This window comes from Poecilia mexicana, unplaced genomic scaffold (genome assembly GCF_051168715.1).
Source record: "Poecilia mexicana isolate PSO_F unplaced genomic scaffold, ASM5116871v1 scaffold_19, whole genome shotgun sequence".
Lineage (NCBI taxonomy): Eukaryota > Metazoa > Chordata > Actinopteri > Cyprinodontiformes > Poeciliidae > Poecilia > Poecilia mexicana.
The window spans coordinates 627,501-645,360 of NW_028263388.1; the positions used below are offsets into that span (position 1 = coordinate 627,501).

Sequence of the window (17,860 nt, forward strand, 5' to 3'; positions counted from 1 at the left end):
TTAGCAGCGAGTCTGTAACATGATTGACAGCGCTAAGCCCCGCCTCCGGCTGGGATTGGTTGTTGTTGGTGCATTTCTTCAGACAGCAGCAGGTCAGGGAGGGTCCGTGTGTTCACAGATTATCTGTCTCAACAACATGGAGGCAGTTCAAAAAATAAGTACAAATATTTTTTAAAAGTTACAGATTAAAACTCGGATCATATTCCAGGAAGGCAGAGCTCCACTTCCTGTTGGTCGTCACATTAAAGCACCAAGTGTTAAGGCAAGTTCCCATCATGCATCTGTGTGGCCTTTAGCAGATGATAGGAGCCGACTGTTTCCTCTCTTCTCATTGGCTGAGTCAGACACACCCACTTCCTGCGACATGGTCTGATCCGATCTGGTCAGAACCGATCTGGTCAGAACCAACCTGTTCTGATCCCACCTGGGTTCTGATCCGACCCGGGTGCTGATCTGGAAGCAGTACCTGGGATGATGGCGTCGATGCAGACGGGGGCGTGGCCTCGCAGCGTGAAGCCGAAGCTCTTCTTCCCTCTGTAGACTCGGATCACCCTGCAGACGGAGACATCAGCTGGTACCGGCGGACCGGCTGCAGAACCGGGCCGCTGGTACCGGCATGTAGCCGGGCCTGGAACCATTAACCCCTTACTGGAATAATCACCAACTAATCCAGTAACAGATTAATCGTTACCTGGATTTACAGACTAAAACAGGAGAATCAGAAATGACACAAAATAAAAAAACAATTTGGATTAAAGATGAAAAAACGTTTTTTCTAAAAACTCCTCCAGTTTAGTTATGTCTAGTTAAGTTAAGTCTAGTCTAGTTAAGTTAAGTCTAGTTTAGTCTAGTTCAGTTTAGTTAAGTCTAATCTAGTCTAGTTAAGTCTAGTCTAGTTATGTCTAGTTAAGTTAAGTCTAGTTTAGTTTAGTTTAGTTTAGTTAAGTCTAGTCTAGTCTAGTCAAGTCTAGTTTAGTCAAGTCTAGTTAAGTTAAGCATAGTTAATTCTAGTTAAGTTAATTCTAGTCTAGTTTAGTTAAGTCTAGTCTAGTTCAGTTTAGTCAAGTCTAGTTAAGTTAAGCATAGTTAATTCTAGTTAAGTTACGTCTAGTTTAGTTTAGTTAAGTCTAGTCTAGTCAAGTCTAATCTAGTTAAGTCTAGTTAAGTTCAGTTAATTCTAGTTAAGTTAAGTTAAGCATAGTTAATTCTAGTTAAGTTAATTCTAGTCCAGTCTAGTTATGTCTAGTCTAGTTAAGTCTAGTTAAGTTTAGTTAAGTCTAGTTAAGTTAAGTCAAGTCTAGTCTAGTTAAGTTAATTCTAGTCTAGTTAAGTCAAGCCAAGTTTAGTTAAGTTAAGTTAATTCTAGTCTACTTAAGTTAAGTCTAGTCTTGTTAAGTTAAGTCTAGTCTAGTCTAGTTAAGTTAATTCTAGTCTAGTTAAGTCTAATCTAGTCTAGTTCAGTTAAGTTAAGTCTAGTTAAGTCTAGTCTAGTCTAGTTTAGTTTAGTTATGACTAGTTAAGTTAAGTCTAGTCTAGTTAAGTCTAGTTAAGTTACGTCTAGTTTAGTTTAGTTAAGTCTAGTCTAGCCAAGTCTAGTCTAGTTAAGTCTAGTTAAGTTCAGTTAATTCTAGTTAAGTTAAGCATAGTTAATTCTAGTTAAGTTAATTCTAGTCTAGTCTAGTTATGTCTAGTCTAGTTAAGTCTAGTTAAGTTTAGTTAAGTCTAGTCTAGTCTATTTAAGTCAAGTCTAGTCTAGTTAAGTTAATTCTAGTCTAGTTAAGTCAAGCCAAGTTTAGTTAAGTTAAGTTAATTCTAGTCTACTTAAGTTAAGTCTAGTCTAGTTAAGTTAAGTCTAGTCTAGTTAAGTTTAGTTATGTCTAGTCTAGTTAAGTTAAGTCAAGTTTAGTTTAGTTAAGTCTAGTCTAGTCAAGTCTAGTCTAGTTAAGTCTAGTTAAGTTCAGTTAATTCTAGTTAAGTTAAGTTAAGCATAGTTAATTCTAGTTAAGTTAATTCTAGTCCAGTCTAGTTATGTCTAGTCTAGTTAAGTCTAGTTAAGTTTAGTTAAGTCTAGTCTAGTCTAGTTAAGTCAAGTCTAGTCTAGTTCAGTTAAGTTAAGTCTAGTTAAGTCTAGTCTAGTCTAGTTTAGTTTAGTTATGTCTAGTTAAGTTAAGTCTAGTCTAGTTAAATCTAGTTAAGTTATGTCTAGTTTAGTTTAGTTAAGTCTAGTCTAGCCAAGTCTAGTCTAGTTAAGTCTAGTTAAGTTCAGTTAATTCTAGTTAAGTTAAGCATAGTTAATTCTAGTTAAGTTAATTCTAGTCTAGTCTAGTTATGTCTAGTCTAGTTAAGTCTAGTTAAGTTTAGTTAAGTCTAGTCTAGTCTAGTTAAGTCAAGTCTAGTCTAGTTAAGTTAATTCTAGTCTAGTTAAGTCAAGCCAAGTTTAGTTAAGTTAATTCTAGTCTACTTAAGTCAAGTCTAGTCTAGTTAAGTTAATTCTAGTCTAGTTAAGTCAAGTCAAGTCAAGTCTAGTCTAGTCTAGTTGAGTCTAGTCTAGTTAAGTTAAGTTAAGTCAACTCAAGTCTAGTCTAGTTAAGTTTAGTTAAGTCTAGTTAAGCTTAGTTAAGTCTAGTCTAGTTTAGTAAAGGAGTGCTGCTGCTTCGGTTCGTTTATTTCCTCATTTAAAGAGGTGTTGGATTATGTGTTTATTTGAATCCTTAATGGATTTTTAGTACAAACATTTTTCAATAAAAATATAGAATAAGATCTAAATCATCTAAAATAATAAAATATTACAAATGCAGCAGCAATCCTGGCGTTTAGAGCTTTTACTTATTGTTACCTAAAGTAAAGCAGCGGGACCGGAGCGGAACCGGAGTGGAACCGGACCGGAACCGGAGCTGAACCGGAGCGGAACCGGACCGGGACCGGAGCAGAACCGGACTTGAAGCCTCTGATGAAGATGATTGGACACCAGCATAGTTTCGGCTGGCGCTCCTCAGCAGCTGATTGGTTCATATTTTCAGGATCGCAGTACAGGCAGCCAAGGTACCACAGGGGCCCTCGCACCACCGTTTGAGAAACGGCTTTAAATCTTTAGTCTGCCAGATTATTGGGATCAATTATCTGGTTGATTGTTTATTTTTGATTATGTAGCCTCAGCAGAACCGGACCAGACCGCCTCAGCAGAACCTTGTGATGCGGTTGGAAGGCAGTGATCCGGTCCGGTCCGGTCCGGTCCGGTCCGCTGCTGTTCGCCAGCCTGTTCTTTGTTTTCATGTGTCACTTCCTGTCAGTGGGAGTCAGAGCAAATGGAGGCATGACGCTCTGGTCCCTCTCTCTCTGTGGTTCTGCCTCCCTCCCCTGTGCGGTTCTGTCGGGTCGGTTCTGGTCCAAATAAAACCAGATCGTGACATTTTCGTCGCCGATAACAGCCGTGACATTTCAATCGCGGCGGTGCTTCTGTCGGCTTCGTCAGCATCGGCGGTGGAGGCGGCGGAGGCCTGCTGAATGCCCAGAGCCCGTTGCCATGGAAACGGCTGGAGGAAACGCAGCCTGGGCGTCTCTGAGCAGAGGGAAACCTAAAAAGGCAACCTGCAGAGGAAGACTGGGGAGTCTGCAGCATCTTATGTAAGGCGGGATGAGAGCAGCCTGATGGAAAAATTCAGTTTGATTTATTTCATATCAAATTTGATCATTTTTCTTTCCTACAAAATAAATGACAGAAAATATTTTCAAAAATGTTTTTATTCCAATCGTCCCTTATGGGAATGATGGAATATCAGGGCCAGGCTACCCTGACATATGCATCAGAATATAGTTAGAATATGAGCAGAATAAATGTGTAATTTTACCAAAATGTTGGTCGATGAGAGCAGCTCAGCTCATCTGGCTGTTTCTTCTACACTCAGTCGTTGTTAAATCGTCTCAAAGTTCAGCTGATGGTAATAATTTGATGCTGATGTGTTAAAGATGAAAGATTTCCTTCATCTGTGAATCTGATGCCAAATTATAATTTAACAAGATGCTCAACAATCCTCAGTTTGAGTTTTTTATTGAACTTCTCCTAATATTACATCTTTATTGTTTAATTTAAAAGAATAAAACTCTTAGCCTGACTCTAATATTCCATCTTAGATGGAATATTATGAATTCAAAGTCCAGATAAACAGAAGCTGTAAAACACGTTTGCCTACCAAGATGGCCGCCCTGAGTGCGATGACATCACTATGGAACTATGGAAACCCAAAGAGTTTCCATAGTTCTCTTTGAATTCCCAATTCAAGAATTGAGTTCTTGGGAATTAAATTTCCCCAGAATTAAAGGTGATTTCTGGCCCGGTCTGATGGGAGGCCGATGATCTGCAGCGTTACCAGACTCTGGCCGGCCCACATCATATGCAGCGCCGGCGTCTCTCTCCTTCATGAACGCTACGGTGAGCGCTAACCCACCGTAGCTCGGCGCGGTAATCAGCTCTGAGTTCTCCTCTGTTTTCAAACTGCTGAGGTTAAAAATCTCACTGGGATGAAAGTTGATCAATCTGCAGGTTTCATTGATTATTGGTTTGTAAATATCAATACAAGCTGGTTAGTTATTGTTAGTGATTTTACTCAGGAGGAGTCAGTTAAGCTTATTACAATGGATTTATATTTTTATAATGAATAACCAACATTAAACACGATTATTGTGAACTACCACATATATTAACCTGGATTTTAGGTTTTTCTTCTTCTCTTAGTAAATTTAAAAGTTGTTTGTATTTTTCCTATAATTTCTGTAGATTATTTGTAAATAACTGAATTGTGTCTGTATCACATGACACCATCTAATGGCTGCTGTGACTTTAAAAATAATTTTAATTAAATAAAACGATAGATATTTGATTTTTGGTACTTTTTATGCAGATAAACAATAAATGATGCAGCAAATGTTGGAATTTCAAACATCACAGGAATTATGGCAACATTCAAATCTGAGAATTTGAATTTGCATCAAACATCATTTAAAAATGTCTGAGTTCCTCGTCGTCTTTACGTTCCTACTGCCTACCTCTGGTTGGGCCCCAGCGGGGGGTGAGCGGGGCCCCCGGCCTTCCTGGCGCCCCGCTCCCTCTCCGGTTCTCCGCCGTCCCTGGGCACGGAGCTGGCCCGCTTGGAGCCGTGGCGGCGGTCGGACTGGTCCTCGCTGCGGCTGCGGCGCATGCGGCCCTGCGGCTCGCTGATGCTCTTGGAGCGGCAGAGCCGGTTGATGACGTTCTGGGAGACGGCCTCGTCGAAACGCTGCCGGTGCTTCTTGGGGACGAAGATTCTGGCAAACATGGCGGCATGCGAGGAAGACGGAGACACGTTAGAAGACTGTCCTCAGAGTTCAGGTCCGGTTCAGTCCATACTGGAGACAGAAAGTCAGAGTTCAGCTGGAACTAACTCAACAGGATTCCCTTCATGTCTGAACCAGAGAACTGAAGAAACCGATTCCCAGAGGGAGAGAGGAGGAACTCCAACGAGTCTGGAGGCAGAAAACTGATCAGAGATTAAATCAGAGATCAGATCTGCATCTGAGGAGGAAACTCTGCCTGCTGATCAGAACTGCTGCAGAGAGAAACGTCGGCGCATCGATACAGCGGGACAGAAAAGGTGTGGGAGTGAGCGAGCGAGGTGGGATTCCTCTCTCTCTCTTCATCCTCCTCCTCCTCTCTCTTCCACTTCCGTCAGCATCTCACCTCCCTGCATGCGTCGGCCAGACAACAGAGCTGAGAGATGATTGGAGGAAAAACACGGGGATGAAACTTTATGGAAGATAGATGGACAGATGCTCCTGCTGTGTTTTCTCTGCTACGTGCTAACATGCTAACTATCATCCAATCAGACGTCAGCAGCCTGTATGTAAATATCTGTATGAATTAGAGAAAATCCTCATTTGGTTCAAATTCTTTTTGCTGCAGTCGGATGTTACATAACGACTCCAGGCTGGAAAACAGCTGATAACATGAATCAATAACAAATAATATCAATATAAAACTGATGATGATGATGATGAGTTATGAAAATGATTTTCCTCTTCCTCAACAAACAGCTGATAACTTTTCATAAAAATGGCAATAACTCATCATCAGATTTTAACTGTGCATCTGTTTGTGGAGGAAAGGAGGATTTAGGTTAAGTTTTATTGTGGGGTCACGTTGAGGTGAGAGTGAGAGCTGAGCGACAGCAAGGTGAGAGTGAGAGCTGAGCGACAGCAGGCTCCTCCCATAGCTGCCTGCTTTAGGAAAATATTTACTCTTCTAAATAAACACAAAACGCTGGTTTTTAATGGATGATTTTAGATTTTAAGGGAACAAATATTTCCAAACCAACCTGGTTTTATGTGGAAATCTAGTCACACCCTAATCTGAGATTATAGAATATCGCTGCAGCCCTGCTGGTGTTGGAGTTAAATCAAACTAAACTTATATTTTAATACATTTCAGAGATCATTTTTATTTGATTTGCTCAGCGATTTTATTATTCAACAGTTGCATAATAAAAGTCTGAATATTTAGAATATTTTGCTTTTAAGAACAGAACCAGAACCAGAACCAGAGTCAGAATCAGGACCAGGACCAGAACCGGAACCAGAGTCAGGACCAGAATAAATCAGTGAAATCAAACAGAAATTTCTAGATTTTTATCAGCAAAGCAACGGGTCAACGGGGTCGACCGCACCTAACAACGGGTCGACCGCACCTAACGGGTCAACGGGTCGACCGCACCTAGCAACGGGTCGACCGCACCTAACGGGTCAACGGGTCGACCGCACCTAGCAACGGGTCAACGGGGTCAACCGGACCTAACAACGGGTCAACGGGTCGACCGCACCTAACAACGGGTCAACGGGGTCGACCGCACCTAACAACGGGTCAACGGGGTCGACCGCACCTAACGGGTCAACGGGTCGACCGCACCTAGCAACGGGTCAACGGGGTCGACCGCACCTAACAACGGGTCGACCGCACCTAACGGGTCAACGGGTCGACCGCACCTAGCAACGGGTCAACGGGTCGACCGCACCTAGCAACGGGTCGACCGCACCTAACGGGTCAACGGGTCGACCGCACCTAGCAACGGGTCAACGGGGTCAACCGCACCTAACAACGGGTCAACGGGTCGACCGCACCTAACAACGGGTCAACGGGGTCGACCGCACCTAACGGGTCAACGGGTCGACCGCACCTAGCAACGGGTCAACGGGTCGACCGCACCTAACAACGGGTCAACGGGGTCGACCGCACCTAACAACGGGTCAACGGGTCGACCGGACCTAACAACGGGTCAACGGGTTGACCGCACCTAACAACGGGTCAACGGGTTGACCGCACCTAACAACGGGTCAACGGGTCGACCGGACCTAACAACGGGTCAACGGGTCGACCGGACCTAACAACGGGTCAACGGGTTGACCGCACCTAACGGGTCAACGGGGTCGACCGCACCTAACAACGGGTCAACGGGTCGACCGGACCTAACAACGGGTCAACGGGTCGACCGCACCTAACAATGGGTCAACGGGGTCGACCGCACCTAACAACGGGTCAACGGGTCGACCGGACCTAACAACGGGTCAACGGGGTCGACCGCACCTAACAACGGGTCGACCGGACCTAACGGGTCAACGGGGTCGACCGCACCTAACAACGGGTCAACGGGGTCGACCGCACCTAACAACGGGTCAACGGGGTCGACCGCACCTAACAACGGGTCAACGGGTCGACCGCACCTAGCAACGGGTCAACGGGTCGACCGGACCTAGCAACGGGTCAACGGGTCGACCGGACCTAGCAACGGGTCAACGGGTCGACCGGACCTAGCAACGGGTGGACCAGGCCAGGGAGTGTTGGGGAGGTTTGTACATTTACAGCTTTGACCCATAATAAGATCAAACATGAACTCGTGTTTCTAGACTGATGTGAAGCGTCCCTCTAGATGGATTCAGTATTTTGTGTCAATATTCTGACAGAAGCTGTAATAGGTAAATACGCGCTGCACCTTTAAATCACGGTGCTTCTAGGGGCTGTCAGCAGTTTCTCTCCCTTTAGAGGAGCCGTCATCTGTTCACAGATGCATGTTGGTGTTTTCCTGGATCCAATCAGGATGAAAGCCTGCTGCTGCCGGCGCCCCCTGCTGGCTGCAGGAAGCAGACTGCTGGGATATAAATAAATGTTCTGCAGCAGCGGCGGCCCACTCACTGCTCTGTTTCCAACACAGAGTTTGAGCTTTGATCGGTTTGTTCCTCTAAAGCTCCTGAACAAACTGAAAACTTGACCCAAATGTCTCAGGTGTTAGCCAGGAGGAAGGCTCAAACGAAGCTTAATGTTGATTCTTCCAGATCCAGATTCTCTCTGACAGGCTGACTGACTGGGAACACTGGGAACCAGCGAGCCTAATGTGTTTTCCACTCCGCCCGCCCTGACGGAGGCGGGGAGCCGCTCCGACCCCTACCTGATGCTGGAGATGAGCTGCCGCTGCTCTGCGGTGGTGAGGACCTCCGGCAGCGCCGAGGCCAGCCACTCCACCTTCTTCTCCGCTGCGTACTGCTTCAGCACCGAGAACAGCTTCTCCTTCACCTCCGGGGCCTCGCCCAGCAGCTGCTCCACCTGCAGGGATGAGGGGCGGAGCTTCAGATGTGGAGGAGGAGTTTCAGGCAGAGTAACTAGTCCGACCACTGGAACCAGAACTTTTTCATCAATATTAAGGAACTACTGACTTAAAACAAGCTCCAGTATTCGACTAAAAGTTACTTGTAACTTAGTTTTGTCTTATTCCAAGTGTGCTAAGATTCAGCAGAACCATGAAGAACAGAACCAGACTGATGATCCGGTTCTGATGGAGGATGCTGAAGCAGGAAGTGGTGCGGTTCCTCTTCCTGCTGGAACAGAACCGGCCTGACCCTGGATTAGCCTAGCGTCTTCCTGTCTGCCTGCCGTACCTTCATGTTGAACTCCAGAGCCTTGTGCTTGCGGTCCAGCCGGGCCCACTCGCCGCCCGCCGGGCCGTCCTCCAGGCTGGTGCTGCGTTTGTGGCGCGGCCCCAGGCTCAGCACGCCCAGGCGCAGCGTCCGGCCCTGCGACGCCTTGATGAGCGCAGCGGCCATCTCGTGGTGCCTGACGGGGATGCCGTTCACCTCCATGACGAAGTCGCCGGCCCGCAGCCCGGCCCGGCCGGCGGGGGAGCACGGTGGGCAGTCCTCCACCAGCAGGGGGCAGTCTCCCACGATGGTGAAGCCAAAACGACTGTCTGGACCCGGAACGATGTCCATCTGGACCAGACACAGAAACAACGGTGAAACCATAAAACCTGCTGCTAGCTTCACAACAAAACATCACAGGAAGATAAAACATGGATTATCCTGGACTCCTTGGTGGAGCGGCGGCCCGCCCAGGGTGACCCCGCCTCTCGCCCGCTGACAGCTGCAGAGGCGCCGTCCGATCCCAGGTGGACGGATTTAAAATGTCATTCAATAAACATTTACTGTTAATCTGATTAAAGCACAAATAGAAAGTAAACAAACAAACAAACCTTGTTCCTGGTTCAGCAACCAGAAACAAGGCGGCTGAACTTCTTACTGGTTGTTAGATGAATGCATGAGCAGATGAATGCATGAGCAGATGAATGCATGAGCAGATGAATAGATGAGCAGATGAATGCATGAGCAGATGAATAGATGAGCAGATGAATACATGAGCAGATGAATAGATGAGCAGATGAATGCATGAGCAGATGAATACATGAGCAGATGAATAGATGAGCAGATGAATGCATGAGCAGATGAATACATGAGCAGATGAATGCATGAGCAGATGAATACATGAGCAGATGAATAGATGAGCAGATGAATACATGAGCAGATGAATGCATGAGCAGATGAATAGATGAGCAGATGAATGCATGAGCAGATGAATGCATGAGCAGATGAATGCATGAGCAGATGAATAGATGAGCAGATGAATGCATGAGCAGATGAATGCATGAGCAGATGAATAGATGAGCAGATGAATGCATGAGCAGATGAATGCATGAGCAGATGAATAGATGAGCAGATGAATAGATGAGCAGATGAATAGATGAGCAGATGAATGCATGAGCAGATGAATAGATGAGCAGATGAATGCATGAGCAGATGAATAGATGAGCAGATGAATAGATGAGCAGATGAATAGATGAGCAGATGAATAGATGAGCAGATGAATGCATGAGCAGATGAATAGATGAGCAGATGAATGCATGAGCAGATGAATGCATGAGCAGATGAATGCATGAGCAGATGAATGCATGAGCAGATGAATGCATGAGCAGATGAATGCATGAGCAGATGAATGCATGAGCAGATGAATGCATGAGCAGATGAATAGATGAGCAGATGAATGCATGAGCAGATGAATACATGAGCAGATGAATGCATGAGCAGATGAATGCATGAGCAGATGAATGCATGAGCAGATGAATGCATGAGCTCAGGGACAGGCGGGGAGCTGAACTGGACCTGCTGGATGCGGGACACCACGCCGATGCTGGGCGGGATGTTCTTCTGCGTCTGTGCGATGGCGATGACGGCCTGCGGGGCCAGAGTGGACACGTTGTGGCCCTCGATCTCCAGGACCTGGTCCCCCGCCTGCAGCCCGGCCAGGTGGGCGCTGCTGCCCTCCTCCACCCACAGGATGTAGCTGGGTCCACTTCCGCCCAGCTGGAAGCCGAAGTCCTCGGGCCAGCCCTGGTTGGACGCCGGCATGCTGAGGACTGGATGGGGAGAGGATGAAGATGAAGATGGAAGCATCTCAACTCTCCCACCATCAGATCCTCCACTTACCCACCGCAGCCCAAACCTCCAGCTCCACTGATTTACCTCCAAAGTGTCTAATCTGAGTTAATCTGAGTTAATCTGCCTCCTCCTGCACTGAGCCTGAACTGAGAGCTGCAGCAGCTTCACCCCGAGCCGAGCCGAACCCGACCCGCTTCTAAAAGCCACGGCAGCCAATCACACGGAGCCATGACACCGACTGTGACCTTAATTAGCTCGAAAGACAAACGTTTGTGCAGAAATGAGCACATTTCCATTAAATGGTAATTATGGAGCAAAGGAAAGTGGAGCAGCTCAGTTCTGTTGGACATAATTATCAAACTTTAAGCTTTTTAAGACTAAAACCTTAAAACAAATTACTCAAAAGCAACAGCCTCAGAAATAATTGTTAAACTTGACATTAAGCTGCGAATAATTCCTCCAAAGTGTCAGAACTGAGAGCAAAAGCTTACAGAAATCTTTGGATGGGCACCGAGGGCCACGTCTGCTTTGCCGGATCGAGTATCTGCCCTTTTTATTCTGCAGGAACTTCTTCATCCTGCCGGTCAGTCAGTCAGTCAGTCCAGCTGTAAAACGTCCCAGGAGGCCGGAGTCAGGCAGAGCAGGTCAGCGGCTGGAGATGCTGCTCCACCCTAAGAGCAGCCGCTTCGTCATGAGCAGAGGGTGAGTGTGCAGTGAGTCTCTCTGTGAGTGTGTCAGGGAGTTAGTCCCTGATTCATCCTCAGGCTCGCCAGCTTGCACACTGGTAATCAGAAAACTGGGACGCCTGCACCGCGCACCTCACTTCCTTAATAATTCTGCCCAAAAAAGGCCGTTGTGAGGCCTCATTTAGCTATAAATACACCGCAGTGTCTTCTCCTCCTCCTCTCTGGGCGAGGTGGCTCTCCCAGGGACCGCTGCTGGCCCAGAATCGCTCTGCGCCGCGCTGACGAAGCCTGACGGACTCTAACTGGAGCATCCGCCCGCCTGGAAGTCTGCGGGTCTGTGCAGGACTGGGGGCAACGTAATCCTTCAGCCCACAGGATTAGGATTATCAGATGGACCTTTAGTCCTCCTCCATCCCCGTCATCAATACAGGAACACCCCTCTAAACCGCCTCAGCCCGATACTGGAAGTGTTTTATCAACCAAGATGGACGACAATAACTCGATAAGTCTGAGACGATTCATCGGATCAATCACGATTATTGAAATAATCATCAACTAGTTTAGTAATCGATTCATCATTAACTGAAAACAAAGACTCTAGAAAAACCATTCAGTGAAAAAACAACAAAATCTGAGCAAAAGTCAAAATAAAACTAACAAAATATACAAACATTTAAAATAAAAAACTTCTTCATCTGTAAATCTGTTCCACCAAAACTCCTCTAGGTCAGTTTCAGCTTCACCTGGTTCACATTCTGGAAAAATAAATCTATGTAGCACATTTGCTTGATCAATAATAATCTCCATTTCATCCGTTCACCGCCCTGACGCTCAGCTTTTCTCATGCTGATGATTTTCCAGCTGCAGATTCAGCGTTTACTGCTGATGATAGATTCACTGGAGGCATGCTGTTACTGAATGTTTCCTTTAGAAGAGGAAAGGAACTACTTCTTAATTTGCATCTTTCAATATATTTCTAAGATTTCACTGAAGTAAAGGTAAAAAGTATCCAAACAGGAAACTACCCAGGAAACAGTGAAAAGATATTTCATAAAAAGACAATTTCAGCTCTGAGTAACTGATTATAACATCTGATTTAATATAAGTGGCGTTCCAGTTTGTGATATTTTACAAAATGTGTTGGAAATGTTAGATATTTAAATCAACCCAAATGTTAACCAGGAAGAGAAGCTAGAGTTCACATTAAACTGATTATGGAAAAGACATTTTTCTATTAGAACTAGTTTAATATTATTGCAAGACATCATATCAGGTAAATCATGTCAAACAATCCTTACAGGTCAAGAGAAAGTCCTGAATAAAGAAACAAAGCCAGCGTTCAAACAGGAAACAAACTGATCCAGACAGAAACATTTACCGCTTCAGCTGCCAAACGGTGAAAACAATCGCAGGATTTAGATGGAAAAATCACCAGGACAGGAAGTTTCCCTCCAGTCTAACCTGGACACAACCAGTAGCTTTTTACAGCCACAGGCGAGCTCACCGCTCCGCAGTGATGTGGTCCTGCCAGACCGGAGGGGCGAAACCTGAGCTGCAGGCCGGCCGCGTCCGCAACCAGACCCAGCAGGTATCCCATCATGCATCATGGCGCGGGGAGCGGGCCTGGACGGGAGAAAAGGTTAGACAGGTGTTATATTGGCCAAAATCATCAGGTCAAACATTCTCTCAAGCCAAAAAACTAAAATCACTAAATATGTTGTAATATTTTTTTACCTATGTAACAATAAACTAAGCATAAACTATTTTAATTAAACAAATAATCTGATTCTTTTTGTAGGAACAGGATTGTAGATCCAAACTTCAAATGTTTTTCCTTGTTAAATGAGAAGCATTTCTTTTAGCTTAAAGAAAACTAAAAAGATCATTTGTCTGCTGGGTCAGCCTTCGTTTGAAAACACTTCCTGTATTCAGTCAAGTTTTAATAAAGCAGTTAAAAGCAGATTTTGATGAACTGAAGTCAAAGTCTTTTTATATGTAGATGTGGTCATAGTTACCATGACAACAGATAGAAACCTTGGAAAAAATTATCACTTTGTGTTGCATCTAACATTTTTTGTAAATAGATTTAAAGTTGTATTTTTGTCCTAATTTATTCTTGAATTGTCGTTGGAGGCCATAAAACATCCGTGAAGAGAAGAATAACTGGGCCAAGAATATAGTGTAATTTCTTCTACTTTAATTTATATTTTTATTATGAAAACAGAACTTTTTTAATGCAAAAACTGCATCCCTGTAAGTCTTACAGGTATGCTCATAATTAGTGGAAAAGTGTTTCTTCTACCTGAATTTGGTATTGTGTTTATTTATTATAATTTTCTATTATAGTTACTCTTTAAAATAACAGGATTTCTTGATATTTTTTTTTATCTGTCTGTAATTTAAAATCTTTAATCCAATCTAGTAAAACTATATTGAAATAGATTTACTTTTACTGGTAATATCCATATTGACCCGGCGAAGTTAATCAGAAACCACGTGACCATGTTAGCGTCAGGCTACGGAAGTAGCATCAATCACGGATGAAGAAGGTGGGAGACAGGTGAACCTGGCGGTCAGCAGGTACACCCGGCCAGTTATGTTGAGGTGAGAGAAGAGCTGAACATAAACACAGTGGGCCGCTGTGTTTATGGTTAGCATGCTAGCGGCGGGGCCGCTGTGTTTATGGTTAGCATGCTAGCGGCGGGGCCGCTGTGTTTATGGTTAGCATGCTAGCGGCGGGGCCGCTGTGTTTATGGTTAGCATGCTAGCGGCGGGGCCGCTGTGTTTATGGTTAGCATGCTAGCGGCGGGGCCGCTGTGTTTATGGTTAGCATGCTAGCGGCGGGGCCGCTGTGTTTATGGTTAGCATGCTGGAGTAAGTTATTTATCTGGGACTTTCAGAGAACCGGATCTTCATGTTGTAGTTTTGGTGTTCTACCTGTTTACATGAGAACTGAATAGGCCGAGCTAACAGTAACAAAGCGTACCCGAGGCAGGGAGGACAGGTTTAACACACCTGTCGCCCCTGCCAGGTGAAACATGGACTTCCTCACCTTGTTTGGGATCTACGTCGCGGTAGTGCTAACCTGTATGTTCCTAGTGTGTAAATACTCCGGCCAGCAGCACAGCCCCTTTAACACTCTGCTCAGTTATGTTACAAAGGTAAGTTCTTTTTTTTAGTTGTCATTCCTTTAAACCACCGCTGAGTGGCGCTGTTGAGGTTCATACAGGTGCATTTCCTTCCCAGGTGGTCGCACCGTTTACTCCTCAGTGGCTGCAGAGGTTTTCACACTGGATCGTCCACAGACTCTTCCATCAGAGGTTTGTTTTTAATTAAGACATTGAATATTAAACGTAGTTTGGAACTTTTCCGTTTAAATTTTTACTTTTCAGTTTTTTTTTCTTTTTATTTTTTTACTAAGTTTTATGACCCCAATTAAGCTCCATACAATTAAAAAGTTGACTATTGGGGACAGACTAACAGATTTTTTTTAATTCCATGAATAAAGTCATTAGAAGAATCAAAGCTCAATATTACCTGAAAAAATGAAAAATTACGAGACAAAAGTTGTTTTAATGAGAAAAAAGCTTCAATAACATTATGAAGAACTCGTCCGGTTCGCGCTTCTTTCTTCTAAATAGATTCAGTCGTTTTCACGATTATCTCCTGCTGCTGATCGGAATCTAATGCTGCTGTGTTAAAGATGAAGGATCAGATTGAACATACTCAACATTCCTCATTTTAAGGTTAAGAGTTATAAAATTATTTCATTATACTAATATTACGACTTTATTCTCATAATGTTATGACTTTATGTTGTAAGACATTATTTTTGTATTATTACAGCTTTTCTAATATTATGAATTTATTTTCATGTGATTTTTTTTCTGAGATTTTTAAGACTTTATTCTTGTAATATGAGTTAATTCCTGAATATTTTTCTTTTTTTGTGATATTTTATTGTACGGCTTAATTCTTGTTTGACTTTTTTTTTCAGTATAATGAGTTTATTTTTTATAGGAATTTTTTCACATAGTGCTCTGACTTCTTTAGTTTATTTTTCTCAGCCTTGTTGCATCACTCTGTTGTAATTTGCTCCTGTGTGTAAATGTTATTTCTGTGTTTCTTTGCAGGAGCAGCCTGTTCATTTACCTGCACATCCTGCTGGAAGGCGCCGTCTTCGCTGAGTTCAGCTTGGAGGTGTTTGGTTTCTGCAGGGAGATGGACAGCAGCCTGACCAGCCTGTCGGTTCCTTACATCCTGCTGGCCATCAAGACTTTCTTCTTCTACCTCTGCATCAAGACAGACCCAGGTTCACTTCCTCTTCCTCCCAGTTTTTACCCTAAAGCCAGAACAGGGTTCTGGCTTTTTTATGGATTAATAGGAATAAGTGACATCAATTTTAGTTTGTTTTTGCGTCTCACCAGGAACAGTCACAAAGAAGAAGGCCTCCAGCCTGACTCCCATCTATCCGTACGACAGGCGGCTGTTCCACCCTGGAGTTTCCTGTGAAACGTGCCAACTTATCAAACCGGCACGCTCCAAACACTGCAGTGAGTTCACACTCTGTTCACAACGTTCTGCAAAGTTCCAGAAACAAACGTCTCTGTGTTTGATTGGGACTTTAGCAGGCAGATGAGCACAGAGCAGCTCGTAATTATGATGTGAAACAAAAAAACACGATTTGAAAAATATTTTCCAAATAAAAATCTGAAAAGTGTGGCATGCATTTATCTTTTTGTCACAGTAAAACAGTTCAAGCTCAGTCAGATCAGGTGGAGGTCTAGCTACAACAGGATCTCAATTGTATTTACGTCTGGACTTTGACTAGGCCATTCTAACACATGAGCAATCTTTGAAGCATCCCATAATATGTCTGCATGTTGAGGCTGGTTCTCCTCCCCCAGCCTCTAACTGGGTTTTTCCTTTTATTTAGCTCTATTCAAAGCATTCCCGCAGCATGATGCTGCCATCACCATGTTTCATCGTAGGGATGGTTGGCTGGTTGCCCTTAGCCAGACCCCAAGCAGGACTCTGGTTACTGAAACGGGAACTTCTCGAGTTGATTTGCTGAACTGGATTTTATTCTGATTAAAGGGAGCTAAATACAAATCCATGCCACACTTTTAAGATTTGTATCTGTAAAAATGATTTAAAACATTGTATCAGTTTCTTACTTTGGGAGTTTACCTATTTTGTTTTGGTTGATGAAACGCATTGATGTTTGCAGCTGCCAGGGGTCAGTATGTGCTAAAGGTCAAAGGTCATGCATGCTTTTAGCAGGAACCTGCTCCTGTGAGACGTTTGACTGCAGCTTTTCCTGTCTGAACCTCAGGCGTCTGCAACAGGTGCGTCCATCGCTTCGACCACCACTGCGTCTGGGTCAACAACTGCGTCGGCGCCAGGAACACGCGCTACTTCCTGCTGTACCTACTGAGCGTGTGCGGCATGGCGCTGGCCATCGGCCTGCTGACGGCGGACATGTTGCTCCACGCCGTGCTGCGTTCAGGGATGCTCAGAGCCAGCTACGTCGACGAGCGCGGCCAGCAGCAGCCGGCCGGGCCGCTGTTCATCGTTCAGGTACCAACATCCTCCGCATCAGAACCAAACGAGTTCATGGAGCCAAAGGCCATGATCCGTCTCCATGTTTCTTCCTCTTCGTCTCCCAGCATCTGTTCCTGACGTTTCCGCGGATCGTCTTCATGCTGGGCTTTGTGGTCTTCGTCTTCTTCCTCCTCGCCGGTTACACGATGTTCCACTGCTTCTTGGCTCTGGTCAACCAGACGTCCAACGAGTGGTTCAAAAGCCGAGGCCAGGGGTGCCGCCGCTGCCAACCGGCGCCGCAGGCTGATGGCCTCTGTGGCCCCGCCCCCGACCGCTCAGAGCGGTACTTCTACAGCCGGGGGCTGCTGGGAAACCTGCGGGAGATCTTCTTCCCTCCGAACGCCAGCCAGAAGAAAGGCAACTGAGGAAGACTCAGCCAGCCTTCGCCAGTGGAGCCGGGACGGCCCGGCGCTGTAAACTCAGATTTAAACTCAGATTTACCCGCTGACGGCGGACATGTTGCTCCACGCCGTGCATGCTGGGCTTCACTAATGACAGGCAGAAACCAAAACAAACTTTATACACAGGAAGTTGCTTTTATGGGTCTGATTTAATTCAGTTCTGTTTATTGTTATAGTGTCATTTTCTAGTTGCCAAATAAAGAGGTCTTCAACATGGGGGTCGCAAACCCTACGGGGGCTTTGAGATTTCTGATTGCACATTTTTTTTATATGTTGTTTTCTTTTTAAATTCAAAATAAACTGTTTAAATACACTAACATGAATCGAACATGTAACACATCAATGAAATGAGCCAAAAATTTATTTCAGTCAGAAATTAAGATT

At 44.8% G+C, this 17,860-nt stretch overlaps 2 protein-coding genes across 3 annotated transcripts in view; one reads left to right on the forward strand and one right to left on the reverse strand.

The window, feature by feature from the left end:
- The window catches only part of grid2ipb (glutamate receptor, ionotropic, delta 2 (Grid2) interacting protein, b), a 37,630-nt gene extending 26,035 nt beyond the window's left edge, over positions 1-11,595 (reverse strand). Inside the window, exons 1-6 of the mRNA XM_088016430.1 lie at positions 11,277-11,595; positions 10,510-10,763; positions 8,956-9,285; positions 8,469-8,623; positions 5,044-5,301; positions 467-552 (exon numbers count right to left, since the gene is read on the reverse strand). Of these exons, the coding sequence (XP_087872556.1) occupies positions 467-552; positions 5,044-5,301; positions 8,469-8,623; positions 8,956-9,285; positions 10,510-10,763; positions 11,277-11,361 (1,168 nt within the window). The 5' untranslated portion in view covers positions 11,362-11,595. The remainder of the gene's footprint in view (positions 1-466; positions 553-5,043; positions 5,302-8,468; positions 8,624-8,955; positions 9,286-10,509; positions 10,764-11,276) is intronic.
- Positions 11,596-13,940: 2,345 nt separating this feature from the next.
- zdhhc4 (zDHHC palmitoyltransferase 4) lies at positions 13,941-17,793 on the forward strand. Of its 2 annotated transcripts, none has more exons than XM_014975198.2 (7): positions 13,941-14,075; positions 14,503-14,632; positions 14,718-14,791; positions 15,605-15,783; positions 15,899-16,024; positions 16,807-17,051; positions 17,141-17,793. In XM_014975198.2, exons 2-7 carry the CDS (start codon positions 14,510-14,512, stop codon positions 17,438-17,440), a joined length of 1,047 nt encoding a protein of 348 aa, XP_014830684.1. In that variant the 5' UTR covers positions 13,941-14,075; positions 14,503-14,509; the 3' UTR covers positions 17,441-17,793. The 2 variants fall into 2 exon arrangements, with proteins under 2 accessions (XP_014830684.1, XP_087872444.1); XM_088016318.1 differs by having other exon boundaries at positions 13,976-14,051.
- The last annotated feature ends 67 nt before the right edge of the window (positions 17,794-17,860 follow it).

Excerpts from the sequence above, each read along its gene's own strand:
- zdhhc4 (XM_014975198.2), top strand. The coding sequence starts at position 14,510 with ATGGACTTCCTCACCTTGTTTGGGATCTACGTCGCGGTAGTGCTAACC. Across the intron at positions 15,784-15,898 it reads CTGCATCAAGACAGACCCAG|GAACAGTCACAAAGAAGAAG; the intron begins GTTCACTTCCTC and ends GCGTCTCACCAG. Across the intron at positions 17,052-17,140 it reads GGCCGCTGTTCATCGTTCAG|CATCTGTTCCTGACGTTTCC; the intron begins GTACCAACATCC and ends TTCGTCTCCCAG.